General features: G+C 40.5%; 1 protein-coding gene across 1 annotated transcript in view; it reads right to left on the reverse strand.

Annotated features, from left to right (window-relative positions):
* Nucleotides 1-2,895: 2,895 nt before the first annotated feature.
* The window catches only part of LOC138513764 (glycine N-acyltransferase-like protein 3), a 117,478-nt gene continuing 105,518 nt past the window's right edge, over nucleotides 2,896-14,855 (reverse strand). The window contains exon 6 of the mRNA XM_069628852.1: nucleotides 2,896-6,376. Within this exon, the coding sequence (XP_069484953.1) occupies nucleotides 5,962-6,376 (415 nt within the window). The 3' untranslated portion in view covers nucleotides 2,896-5,961. The remainder of the gene's footprint in view (nucleotides 6,377-14,855) is intronic.

Genomic DNA, 14,855 nt, shown 5'->3' on the forward strand with positions numbered 1-14,855 from the left:
TTAGCTACACAGCGGATGGCAGCAGTCATACGTGCTTGGTTCAAGCGACATCTCTGATACTCACCTTTGGCATTTCTTTGTATAAACGACTGTCTGTATTTAAGCCAGTGCAATGATGCAACTGTACATTTCATGGAGCACGCGTCTGATGCACGACTATTGCTAAAACATGTTGGTTCAGTAGAAAAAAGAAAATTGCTGTACTGCAGGTATAATGCAGTATTTAAGGTAATTTAAACTTGGTGTAGCTACCTAAACTCTAGATCAGTCCACTCTTTTCAACCAATGTTGTTTTACCAGATGTTTACTTTGGGCTAATGGCAGTCGAAACAGTATTTTATATCAGTAAATACAGTCCACATAAAGAAACTCTTCTTTGTTTTCAAACAAAATGCTGCATATTGCATGTTTATGCGACAAATGGTAACACGATTATCGTCATTTACACAGAGAACATGTTTTAAGTGTGATTGTGACTTATGGCTTCCTCCCACACCTGAAGACAATTCCAGAAGCAAACTTGTGTAAATGACCTGCTTTGATCACACCCGGAGGATTACGTGGTTTGCAGGTGGCACTGTGCCTACACATGCATCCTGTTTTTGCAATGCACACGGATCCACCATTCTCAGGCACATATGCAGGGATTATAATCAGATCGCGAGAGCCATGAAATGTTGCTTCAAGTCTCATCACGGATGCTCTCCTTTAGCTTTTAAAAATTCCAATTTCATTGTTCGGCCATTGAAAGTGATGTAGTGATGGATTTAGGACAGGGAAAACATGTAGCCCTATATATGTAAAAAGACACTATCCCATAATATATAACCTAACCAGGCATGCTCAGGCTGCTATAGCATTTGCAGTGTAGGGTGTAGATCATTATCAGAAGTCTGAACTTATGCAGTGTACTCTGTCCATGACCTCTAGCCTCTGTGCCCATTTATAAAAAAGGTAGCACTATGGAACCTAACAACTATAGGCCTATTGCGCTTACTGATGCCTCATATAAGGTATTTACACAGCTAGTCCTCTTTGACTTACAGAAAATTCTAGCTGAAAATAACATTCTGCCCAAATCCCAAATTGGTTTTAGAAAATGTATGGGGTGCTCACTCAACGCCATGATTGTGTCTATTTTACAGCGTCAGACTAAAGAGGAACGCACAGGAGCAATCTATATGGCAGGCATTAGATCTGTGTGCAGCATTTGATACTGTTATCAGAGAAACACTTTGGAGTAAAATGACTCTTCTGAGCATTCCAATCCACCTCACTGCACTTATAGCACTCCTTCATAGTCAGACGAACTATAGGGTCCGAGTCAACAGCAGGGGTACCCTTTCTGATCCGATCACTACTGCAATTGGGCTCAATCAGGGTTGCTCGCTTGCAGCCGTTTTGTTTAATTTATATCTTATTGATCTAGAGTGGAATTGGAGAGATATAATTAAATATCCAGCAAGAATTAATCATCTAAAAATTAATGCGATCAGTTTCGCTGATGACAGACTCCTTATTGATAGAACCCCATTTGGCCTCCAGAACAAACTTATCAGTACCTATGAATATGCCCAAACTAATAACTTGAAGATAAATGAAACTAAATCACAGATCATTATCTTCACAGATGGGAAATTGAGGACCAACACATTTAACTGGTCGATTGGCTCAGTCAACCAACAAGAGGTAATGGAAATAAACTACTTAGGTTATTGCCTCACAGACCAACATTCTATTAAATGGTGGAAGGATATGCTAGAAGTAAAATGCAGACCACTCATGTCGCAGATGAGTCTTATCCATAAAAAATACTGCAACTTTTCTCTGATTCCGTTGGTTCAGTTTTATTTATTAAAAATCGAACCATTTATTCTTTACAGTCTTGATATCTGTACATTTGAGATCAATGATTTTCTTGACACTATGCAAGGTAAACTTTGGGAAAAAAAACATTGGGGCTAGCTTGGTCTATCCCCAATGATATTATTTGGCATGAATTTGGCCGTTTACCATTATCAGTAAAGAGAAATTGGAGAATGCTTAACAATTATACCAAAATGTTATCTCTGCCAAAAAACTCTTTATATGAGGATTTATCGATTATGATATCTGCTAGATCCTCCAAGGCCCTTAACGAATATGTCAAGAAAATGGAAACGATTCTAGATCTTATTAATGTTACCAAGGCTGAGCTTATAGCATGTCTTCCTTCCAACAAAAGAAAATGTCAACGTTTTTTCTGGTGCTTAAAGTCTGACAGGATTGGAAATTACAAATCGTATTATGAATATGCCTTATTCAGAAGGAAACTGGGTGATTTACCGAGTTATATCCTAAATTTTCCGGGTCTAAAAGAAAGAAATTTATATATACGATTTAGGCTCAACCAATTCACCACATTCGAACGTATTAAGTATTGGCCAATACATAAATCAAAACTTTTGGCATAAGCGGTTCAGTGTCGGTTTTGTAGTATTACTAACACTGAAGAGTCTTTAAAACATCTAGTAATCTTCTGCTTAAAATTTGAAGTACTTAGAATGCATGAATTTGGAAAGTATTGGTATTCTGGAACATATAATGCCAGAATGTTGTTATGGAATAGATGCATGTGGGGTAAGAGCATTGGTTTGATTTTAAGGTTAAGCAAATTCCTAGAGGTAATCAATAAGCATTTATTGGAATTCTGACCATAATGGATGCACGCCAAGATTGTAAATTTATAGCTAATACACACCTACAGCTGGGATGTTCTCTGGTTTGGTAATTATGTTAGCAGATGTCCCCAAATGTCTATTTTCTACTCTATGTATCAGTTCAAAGATGACTAAATGAGTATTGTTTTATATATCTTATAGGTTTTCTATCTGCAAGAATTTTTAGCGAGATAAATTGAACATTTTGATACAAATGTTTAGATGATTGTAAAAATATTTTATTTAAGAAATTAGTGAAAAATATGTATTGTTTAAATTGTAAAGGTTATTTGATTAACTAAAAACAATTAAAAAAACATTGTATTTGACTTTTGGTTTTGTACAACTCATCGCATCTGTTTGAAAATGCATTGGCACGTTGTTATCCATTGCTTTGGAAAACACCACTCCCCCATAGCCTAGCAAAATCATGAATTGCCATCTCTTTCAACAGGAAGTCACTGTTCAAAAGTGTGCAATAAGATGATTTATTGGCATGTTGCTTTTGAATATTGATTTTAATGACTTCCAATGCTATGGCGTAATACCAGTGCCCCCTTTCCTGTTTCTCTTATACTATGTATTTTTATATTATACATTTGTTGATGTGGCAATTAATCTGCCTGCATATGTTTCAATAGCTCTCTAGCAGCAACATGGCCAGACAGTGATCTGCTGCCCATAGCTCACAGTAGCATCCCAACTCTGAGCGCAGTCATCGAGCAAAGCCACCAAACAGTAGTTTCGTTAGCCATTGACCTCCCCCCAACCTGGATGTCACCCCCGAAAACAAATGCATGCAAGGTTATAATCTCGAGGTGGACTCTGCATGATTTCCACTGCTTATCACCTGCTCTGAAGGTCACTTTGGGGCTACCTGACAGCACAATACTGAGCCCCATATTTTGTGTTCTGAGAACAGCAGAAATACTGGGAGTTGTTTACCTGGAAGTTGTGAACACCTCCTTATGAAGGTGATAAATGGGTTCAAAGCTGGAATAACAGTGTGGGGAATTGTATTCTCATAGATAATACTCTGAGGTTTCTAACCGCGGACCCGGGGAATCAAACCTGCGTTGCTCTGCATCATCGTGCTTCCACGGCAAGCGTGTTGCCCCTGAGCTATCCTCCCGTAACATCCTATCCACCCACATGCCACTTTCTGGCATGTGGGCTCTTGTTCTGTGTCGGAGTGGGAGATCACATGATTATAATGGGTATTAATGCTCTTGGGTTATTCTGCTGTAATGCACAGACCATTTTATCATATTTAGCATTTCTTATTTCCAGTAATATTTTCATACATAATGGGCTCTTGAGTGTTGAAGAGGAGATACATTGGCAGTCACCACTGAAAGGCGCTGCAAAGCTCTGAACACGACCATTGAGCATGCGTGTTGCTAATGTTCGACTCTCAACTCGACAGGCTTGGTTCATCTGCAAGCTGCTAATCTTCAGATTCAGGCCACCATAGTACAATTCATGGACCCACATGTAGAATGATGCCATCTCAGAAGCATCCACAATGTGTGGGACATTGCAAAATGATGAGAATTAGAATGATAGACCTCACTTTCCATCAGTGCCTATTGTAGCATGTACTATTCCGACTCAAGCCTATGAGAACTGGCAATCGGATCATCAGATGGTCCCACCTCCTTTCTTAGTCCTGATTGAGTTTCTTCCCCCACAGACAACACAAGTTACTTTCCTTTCATTCTGTACAATCTTTGTAAAAAGACAAACAGTTTAACAAAATGTATGTATGAGGCTGAAGATTATAGTACCTCACTGCCTTAGAGGTACTAACACACCTTTCATGGATGCTCACTTTTCACATTTGTGGATCCACGCCTCTACACTGCCTTTGCACAGATTACTATGCACGTCTAAATGTATATAAAATGCAACAGAGTGGTGCATGTCAGTATGTGTCAAGCACCAGAATAGGGAGAGCGTTCTCTGCCTAAACTGAAGGACAGTGGATGAGGTGAGATGGTGGGCCTGATTAAACCTTCACCGTGAGCAGTGCAATTTGAGTCTAGCATCATATTGTGGAGATAGTGAAGATTTCCAGTTACATTTCTTTTATATTTATACTTAATAGGGAACAACAAATACATGTGAACGGGTGGCCTGCTGATGTGCAGGGTATCCTAGAGCATGAAATGGCACATTGCATCTCACAGTAGATTAAACATATACATGTCAAGCATCCCAACTCTTTGCTTGCTAAATATGTGCTTGCCTACATGATGTCAGTATGATGGCATCCCTGGTGGGTTTGGAAGATTAGAAAATCTGCTTAGTGTTTGAAGTAGAGTTTTATCGAATACAAGGCATGGAGCAATCATAAAAAGTATGCGCAAACAGTAAAGAGTTCAAACTTTGTTTTGGCAGAATATTTACATACAAGAAAACACACAGCATTTAAAGCAGATGACAATCTTCAAAGTTGGTTCGCTAGATCAGAAGAGTTTTTATGTTCCCTCTTTGTGCTTGAAGCACCCTTTGTGAATATATCGGATAGTCAGCCCTTCATGCAGTTGAATACCAGCACATTCTTCAGATATCTTGGGGGGTTAAGCAAACCTTCTCCTTCCCTGAGCAAACAACCAACCCTATCACCCTGGTTATGTTAACTCCCTCGGTTGTTTCCTTCTGGACAATTATGGTGTCAGCACCTGCCTGCACTGCTCCAACCTGGAAAAAGAAATAGGTATTTTTCATATATCTATTTGTATTTATTTATTTATTTGCATTTTTAAAGCGATCATGCAGCCCGAGGGAATTGAGGCACTGTTACAGGGCTATGTCTTAGTTGCATATTAATAACGTGCTTAATACCCAGAGGTTTCTAAGCGCGGACCTCAGGATCAAACCTGGGTTGCTTCATGTCGTCTTGTTTCCAAGGCGAGCACGTTGCCATTGAGCTATCTTCCCAGGATAGATGAGTGAGCAGCATGTGAAGGACATCCCCTGTGAGAAATGGAAACATACATTTACTGCTTTGGAAGATGAACCAACCTGCTCTACTGATATTTCATCTTTGTCTCTGTTTCCAGTGCTAGAGATCCCGCACTTAACTATTGAGTTTCTATTTTTAGCATTTGCAGGCCCACTTGTTCTGGAGGTAGAATTTATTTTTCTATTTTAAGGGTCATTGTTGATTGCATGCTCAAACATTCTTGCCCGAATTGAAGTGATTCAAGTTACCTTAAATTTAGATCGAGTATGGCAAACTCACTTTACTTCAGAGCTGTCATTTTGCAGCTGGTGAACTGTGAAACCACAGTAGTTTAGCACTGATGACCTCAATGAATCCCAGACTCTTGAACAAAGCCTTAGATGATGTGTTGTCTTCTTCCACATGGCAGTAAACAGGAAAGCCACCCTGTCTCAGTTCGTCTGACAAGGAAGAGATGATACACTTTGCGTAGCCCTTTCCTCTGTGTTGAGGCAGGGTGTATGCCATCCTTATCGCCCCGTACTGATCCGTCAAGGCCCAGGAAATGGGAGTTCTGCAATCATTGGTCATGAGGCAGCGGCTGGGCGAATTCTCGATGCAGGTTTTTACATATTGTTGGCTACTATCGCTACCGCCAAATGCCCACGTTTTGTCAACAAGCTCAGTGTGAGAGACAGAAAGCGATGGCATTTCTGCCATTTTGGGACCGCTGCAATGCAAAAAGTGACACTATTATTTACAATACTTTCGAGCGTACAATAATATTACAATGGCTAATGGTTACATAAAATGTGTATTCGAGATGCAATCTAATCTATTAAAAAGCATCTGGATTGCATTTACTCAAGCCTGAACAAATCAAACATGGTTGGTCGATTTATATTAAAATGTCAAGGATATTCAATCTAGGGAGAAGAGGACAACTCAAGTAAACAATATTTTAGTATTGGAAAAAAATGAGCTCCTGATTATCACATTGGTGGCATAACATCATATGAAACTGAGAACATCATATAATTGACCTGCGTGTAAACTTTGATTCAGTCACATTTTCTTTGCTGTGCTTCACTACTTCGTCTTTTCATTGGCTGGATGAATTGGTCATTAGTCTTCCATAATCATTACCAAGGACTTAAATACTGGAATTGTGTCTCACTCATGTTACTTTAATTAACTCCCTTGAGAGAGGGAAACTCAGTGCGAGTTTCGCTCTCTCAATCTTGGTAGGTGAGAGGTACAACATCTCATCTGCTTCTTACTTCACCATCTTCGTCCAATGCCAGGAATCGCCCTCAACCGCCAATGCTTCTTTTCATCTATGGTCTGTGGCATGTGCATGCTTCAGATTAACAGGTTGCATCATTACTCTCTTATTACAACATCTGTTTAACTGTACTCTACTCTAAAGCATGCAGAAACAAGTGCACAAGCATTCACCAAAACAAATTATATTCCCCATCTAATGGTGTGACCAGAGGGCGCAGGCTGCATATCACAGACAACGTCCACTCTTTAGCTTTGTCTCTAATTCAGCATTTCCAGTGAGCAGAGCATACACAGCCCATCTAAAATGATGCTTATAATCATGTACTCAGCCTTACAAATGCAAGTACTGAACATTCCAGAGTAGACAATAAAGACATGTTCTGGTTCTTATATTCTGATCCATGACACCTCTTTCCTCTAAATGTGTGCACTCCTTAAAAGCATGCTCATTTAAAGTCCAAGAACCTACATGTGAAAGATCTAGGTATCCATTTACTGTTACACTGGGTCACCATATACTAGATATCTATAACCCCACCCAGACAAAATTAATATTTCTGAATTATAATTATACAATGTCCTAATGTGTTTCTAGTCTTAGTGGGGAGCCACCCCCGGTAAGGATAAGGCGATGAGCCCACTCTGCAGGACCCTTCCAGGGGTCTGGGCAAGTCGGACCTCATTGGGAGTCAGTTCCCTCTCAGGGACCGGACTCCCAGTGCAGTGAGGAGCTAGTGGTTGCGTAGCCGGAGAGAGTCATCTAGCTGGAGGCTACAGAGTTGATATGCTGACCAAGAGGGAGGCTCTGAGCCTGAAAGGAGCCTAAATGGGAAGCAAACCGTCTTTTCTGGGGGTGTGACTAAGAAAGCTCCGTGATGGGCTGGAGACCCAGCTTCCAACGCCAAGGCCATAAACCAGCAAGTTGTCTGAGACTCCGAGCTCCATATGGCACCTGCCGGTCCAGGTGGGATGAGCATGCACGGGGAGGTGAATGCTCCTGCATTGAGAAAGCCAGTGAAGGCAACAAGCTGTGGGGTCTGAGACTGCCGAAACCATTCCGTGTGCGGAACACTGGGAAATTGAAATGAGCACAAGACCCAGGCAATCTGGAATAAGAGTGTTGCTAACTTTGCATATCAAGGCTGGAAAAGTCACTCTGAGCCTGAAAACTGGAAAGCATGGAACAGGCAAGCAGCCCCACGTAAAGAGAGTGAACGAGGTACAAGCAATATCTATAAAGGATGGGGAACGCCATGATCAGTTTCAGAAAGTGAGATATTTATATGAAAACACGTCTTGTGGACCAGGTAGTCAAAGGAATACATGTGATTTGTATCCAGGCTGGGGAAGCCAACAAACGTATCAAAGTGTTTGAATTAAGAGGTGGCAAACCTATCACAAAGCCAAAGGACTTTGGGGAGTCCCAGTAACACAAGAGGTGAAACAAAGAACAATACATGCAAAACTAATCATAGAGGGATTTTTACTACTGGTCAATGTTAAATGGATACTGGAGGAATTTAGCCAGTGGTAAATAACGCATGAGATAAAACAAGAGGAATGATTTTTGGTTCCCCAAAAAGGGGGAAAACAAGAACGGTATTCAAAATATAAATGTTCTAATTGACAAACTGTACATAAGGACTAGATAGCATGCAGGGACATCCTAAAAGAATAATTAAGATGGGGATAAGTGTGCACCAATAGCTGGGCCAGGCAGCAACACAAGGTAAGGTTGTTATGCAATCCTTCTTTTCTTTTTACAACGAGCACTCTTCATTTTATTTTATGAGGTAGGAGATTTCCCTCAAAGTGATAGGGCCAGTTAAACAAGTTTACTTTTATTTGAATAAAAATACAGATATCATGACCCATTGTTGTCCGAGTCCTCCTTCTGGTTCGCCACAAGATACGCCAGCACAACCTATGATAACCACAGTTCTCTGTGAAAGAATCAATGTCTCTCTAGAAGTGTACATTGACTCCTAATCATGATAGCCTTTAAAATTAATGAAGTACAGCAGAATCTTTCTCTAGTACATGGTTAATTAACAGTTGTCCATGGAGACTAGAGATCAAATCTAACAGAAAGAACTGAAGACACCTCATGGGAAGCAGCACAGAGCGTGTTGCGATCTTGGCGGGAGCTTTATGTGAGGAGCCATACCTTGTCATTGTGTGGCCTGGAATAACCTTAGATGATGTGTGATGTGGATGTGAGGAACACAGTCGATCACACAGCGTAAAGAACAGTATGAGGTGCTGCAAAGTGTTCCAGGTTTGCTGGACACGAGGAGTGTCTCCTCATCATTGTGTGGTATGAACTGCCCTAGAATGGCATAGGTGTGAGTTGAAAAATCACCTGCAAAGTGCTTTTCAAAGTGCTGCAAAGTGTTGTGTACATGGCATTCTGAGCTGGCAGGTGCAGTAGTGGGGATTAAAGAAAATAAGGGCCACTGTTCGCTTATATTTCAGACCTCACACTACAATGTGTTGGTTGCTTGGCACGATTGCTGATCGGATACAGGTTGAATATAATATGAGGATTAAAATGGGCTCCGCAACTAAGTCAGCGCACTTGAGATTATGTTCTAAAAAGGATCACCTAGTAAGGGCAGAGTTTTCATTCATTGTCCCTTCAGTCATAAGTTAGCACATACCCCTTCAGTCATACGTTTGAACATAATCACATCAGTGATGTAAAGTACTCTCTTCAAAAAAATGCAAGATATCTTCTTAGTACATCTAAAACAGAGTCCCTTGGGGCAGCAGACCTCAATGAGTCGACTATACCATCTCTGTTATTGCACTCACTGTGATCTCTCTTGCAACCTGTTGATTCATCTATACTGCAACTTGTTGAACTTTAGAAAGAGCGAGGAAAAGGGGGGCAAAAATTGTTCAATTGGATATGAATACCGATGAAGCATGGGCCATATACATCCCTGTTGTCTTTTCTGCTCCAGCTTGACATGACATGAAAGTAGTGTTCATAATCTTTTGTCTTTGAAATCCAGCCTGGAGGTCAGTATGCAGGTAAGTCGGGAACCAGGCAGAATACCGGTGTTGTAAAAAAAGGAGCCTATTTTAATTGCAGTATTTAAAGGTAAGAAGATACCATCAGGGGACTCCCTTACGACCAGTTCATCCATCTCTCTTGTTCTGACTGCCACTCTTGGAACACTCTCACCCACACAGCTGACATTACACACTCCAACCTTCAACATTTATTCAACTCACGCTAACATTCTGCATTCCCTCTGCAAATCAAGGCTAAAATATAACACATATCCCCAATTTTAATATGAACATCAAGGAAGTGCAGTTCCTCACCAAATCGAGTCATCTTCGCAACACCTAACTTCCAAACTCTTGCATCACCTCTAAGACTCCAACCAACTCCCGGGCAAAAGAAGCTAAGATACAAGAATCCCCAACCACTTTTAAAAGATCTGTTTAACACCTGATTAACACCTAACCACATATTGCTGATAATATTTTGAATGTAATAAAATCAGCAACATCAATGTAAGAAAATGTTTTTTTTAAATCACATAGACTCATCATCTGGATGTTGAGATTAAGCGACACACCTAGATAATCTGTTTATGTGATAGTTTAAGAAGGGTGAATGCCTTAGAAAAAAGGGATCATGACCGACAAACAAAATCTGCCTGATAGTGAATTTATCACACAACCATTTTATGTATGCACAGTTAATTTCCATGACAAATGCACGTGACACTGTGTCAGATGTCACAAGGAACAGCCAAAACCTAAAAACAAAGGGAGAGTGAAGAAGAAATCAAAAGAAGTTATCACCTCAAATGCATCAAATGCATCCGTGGTTTCCAATCATTTGCATTCTTATCAGTTTATTATTGAGGCAGGAAAGAAGGAATAATTAAAATATGTTAAATCGTGGTGGTGGTGGTGGGGTTGATTAATGCCCCAGGGGGAGAAAGCAGAAATGTTGTTTGTTCGGTTTTTACATCTATTATAGGTTCACCTTCCACATCGGCGAAAGAAGAGCAGATAAGAAATGTAGAGAAACTGTATGATGTGACACAATAAAGCTGACCCTGATAGTGACCCACAGAATGGAAGATACCTATTGCGTACAGGTTGGTGGGCTTCATAAGTTTGACTTTTTAACATTGTAATATCTTTATTTCATAGACTCTGTTCCATCCGGATACAAGTGCTTTTAGTGCAACTGGGGCTAAAATCATAATTCCTGTTCACCATGATAAAAAAAAAATGTTTATTATGCAAAAACAACATTTGCTGGACTTGACTGGATGTATGAAATATTTAACACGTTGTATAAATCTGGTCAGTGCTGCATTGGATTGTTCGAACATATATCATTTTAGAAGGCATTAACTTGTGGGAGCAAGGCACCAATTATGCACTTATTGGTGAATGAGTTAGAATGAGGGAGTATTTCAAAGTTTTGCTAGAATAAGGGGAATTACCAATCTATTGCTCAAAGTTTGTAAGTAAAAAATGGAGAGAGAAATTATGACATTTCATTTAATGCCCCTGAATGTAATAATGCAGGATAATTCCAAGATTCCATGCCATTGGCACATTGGTGGTTTTATATAAATTCCCCAATTAAAACATTGAGGCATCCGTTTTTTTAAAGCATGGCTCTAGATTACACGAGAGATGATCCCTTTTAATGAATGTGTTTATAAACCTGCCATACTTAAATCAGAGCAATTTTGAAAAAATCTCATGTTGAACAAACACGTATTTATCATCCGAACTACGTTGAACTTTTATGACAGATTGTGCACTGCAGAGTTATTTTTTATGGAGGAAAGTTTTATTTTAGATTACATTATGCTTTTCATTGTGTCTTGTGATTAGATGGATATGTAATGGTTTTATATGTCAAGGTATGTTTTACTGTATGTTTTAATTGCCTTCATGTACAAAGTTATCTAATGCGAGGTTGTATGTATACCCTAGCACTGTAAAATATAATGAAATACACATATCTGAAACAAAGGATTTTCACACCATTATTAAAGAAATTCTGAAACCTTAGAAGCTGCAACACTTTCAAGTTCTCAGAAATATGATAACAGCATTTACACAGGTGTTGATTAAACGCATGACAGAAGCAATAGTTTGGCCAACATTAACGTATGGTTCTTATTTTAACACATCCTCTGCCACGATTCTGCTAATAACAATATATAGACATTAACTGGTTGGAATATCTCACATATTAAAACAGGATACTTCTGCATTTACCTGTGTCTCTGTTTAATACTGAAATATACTTTCAGCACACCTTAATCTACCATCACCAATGTCTCAATCCAGTAGTGAATAAACACTAGTGAATAAACACTAATACTTTCAGTGTCCAACTTTTTAAATTCAACTTGGTGTGAAATGTCATGAAAGATCACCAGAAAAAACCTGAGACCACATTAAGTCACAAAGATTCTTCCCAGGAAATGTTAGAGATCCTACACTGAAATGCCTAAATGAGATATCAAGTGAGTTCAACCTATGACCTCAGATAAGTGTTGTCTGCTATGAATGGATACTTCTGCACTTGTCAGCAGAATTCTTCCCATTCATTCACAAAACCTTGCTTGAATTAACGAATATCATGGGAGGACCTCACCTCCAACAACTAGTTTTAAATTTCCCTTTGAAACACAAGCAATCATGTTTGGATAACCCATCTGCCATATACATTCTTCTCTCTAGCCCACAAGAACCAACAAGCTTTGCTTGTCAGAATGTGATGTGAAGTTTCACTTGTATGTCAAAAACACTGTGATGTGTGGATACATTTCTAAGAAAACTACTTAGCCAGTCTGACTCTAGACCCTAGATCCAAAAATCCTCACAACAGAAGAACAATACCAGACTTAGTGTACATACGAAAAGATAACAAAGGGGTGTGTGTACAAGGCTCTTAAAATATCATATTGTGAACCATCAAGCCATCTGTCAAAGGAAGATATCTTAAACAGTACCACAGAGTAGAATCCTTGTAATTTAATATTTCAGACATCATCTCACTTTCAGCTTCCATGTCAAACCATTCAAGAAAATCATGTTGGATATATCGTACGCCCATATTTCAACTCTTCTCAACCTTCTCAAACTAGTTATGTTGGCAAAGCTTATGCGTTTTCTCACTTGCACTATTGGAACATTTCCTATATAGGGCTATCTAAAAACAAAATCAAAAACCTCCAAATGGCTCAAACCTTTTCCACCTAAATAGAATATTGTCTTAATAATCTGATCACATTTGTACCACTTCTATTTTGGGCAAACGATACTGGATTGCTATTAGATTCAGTGGTATTTAATGCTTTAACTGTATTTATATCCATACATGTCTTCACAATGTCACTGATTGTGCCAAAGAGGTACACCACACAGTACAATCTTCTGGCTTGTTAGAAGTGTTTTATTCCATAAACCAGAAACACAAATAGTGAATCTGGTTCTGGGTGAATTAATGATGTAAGGGGTACATATGAGTGCTGTTGTGCACTGGAACAACTAAAAATGCTTCCATTCAGCAAAGGGACAATGTTCCTCCAGGCCTTCTCCACTCTTCTTCTAAGCGGGTCAAAATGGCACTGAATCATTGCAAGGTTGAGTCTCGCTGACATAATCAGTCAGCCAGTCAACAAGTTTATTCGGATTAAAAATAAATCCATCAAACACATAGCAAAAACAACACACAGAAGCAAATACAATCAATAGACCATATCAAGAAGTGGTACAACAAAGAGTCACTTAGGGGAAAAAAGGGGTGAAACAAAAGACCCCATCACCCTCTATATAACTCCCCTTGCCTGGGCCTGACCCCCTAAAAGCCTGTCAGATCGCAGCCCAGGGAAGTGAGGTTAGCTCCAGACAGGGAGTAGGTCCTCTGGATTAGCTTCAAGGGGTACTCAGTGCCTAAATGCAGAAGTGGACTGATTAGAATTCTGCTCCTAGGTGTCCCTTCCACCCCCACACCCCATTGTCCCAAGACCCAGTTCGCCAGTCTCCAGTCCCAGAAGGTCAATTCCACTATATCCCCCGAACTCTTGCCCCGACTGGCCAATCTTCGACATCCCGCCCAGGTTTCCCTGTCACAAAAGAACATCCTCTCACAGACCTTAGCCAATGTAGGCTTTTGTTTACAAGAGCTTCCCTGGACTCCTGCATGTTCCTTTCCATTTTTGGTATCGCGTGAAGGTACACAAAGGCTCGACCAGTCCGACCTTGGGCGGGGGGCTGGAGTGGACCGCCTCTGTGCCATGAACCACCGGGGCTCTTCCCCACAATTTTAGGGCAAATGGAACCCACTTGGCTAGGCCCATAGTCCGCCACCCCAATGTGCTGGCTGTGCTTATTGCCCCCTGCACTGGGATTTTTTCCAGGTGCCGGTTGTGCATACCCAGACATCAGGCTAGGGCTAGAAGGTATTGGGGCTACAAACTCGGGACTCAAAAGGGCTTGGATCTGAGGATGTGCCATAGGTATATCAATTTGATCCTTACAAGCAGCTGGAATATGAAAGGGCTCCGCCTCCCTCTGCTCCCTCGCCTGAAAGGCTATAAGGGCTGCAAGCAAGTTTCTAATGGCAACCAGCTCAGCCAAGACGTGGTTACACTTACACCCCCCAAGTGACAGATCAGCCTCCGGTGGGGGGTTAATAACCAACCCTACATCCGGGAGGGTTTCGGATTTATGGTGCTTAGACACACTAGGTGGAGATGGGATGGGCTAGCCAGTGGGCTCGCTGTAGACACCGGCTCACTCCCGCGGCTTCTGTTACACCAGGAAAGATTGCGCACAAGGACATCAGTAGATGGACTGCCCTCGGCAAACGAGCAGTCCAAGGCCAAGCTAGATGCGGTCTTTCCTGGACCAGCACCATTTAT

The sequence above is a fragment of the Ambystoma mexicanum genome, chromosome 12 (genome assembly GCF_040938575.1).
Source record: "Ambystoma mexicanum isolate Mex_15411 chromosome 12, UKY_AmexF1_1, whole genome shotgun sequence".
NCBI classification, from domain to species: domain Eukaryota; kingdom Metazoa; phylum Chordata; class Amphibia; order Caudata; family Ambystomatidae; genus Ambystoma; species Ambystoma mexicanum.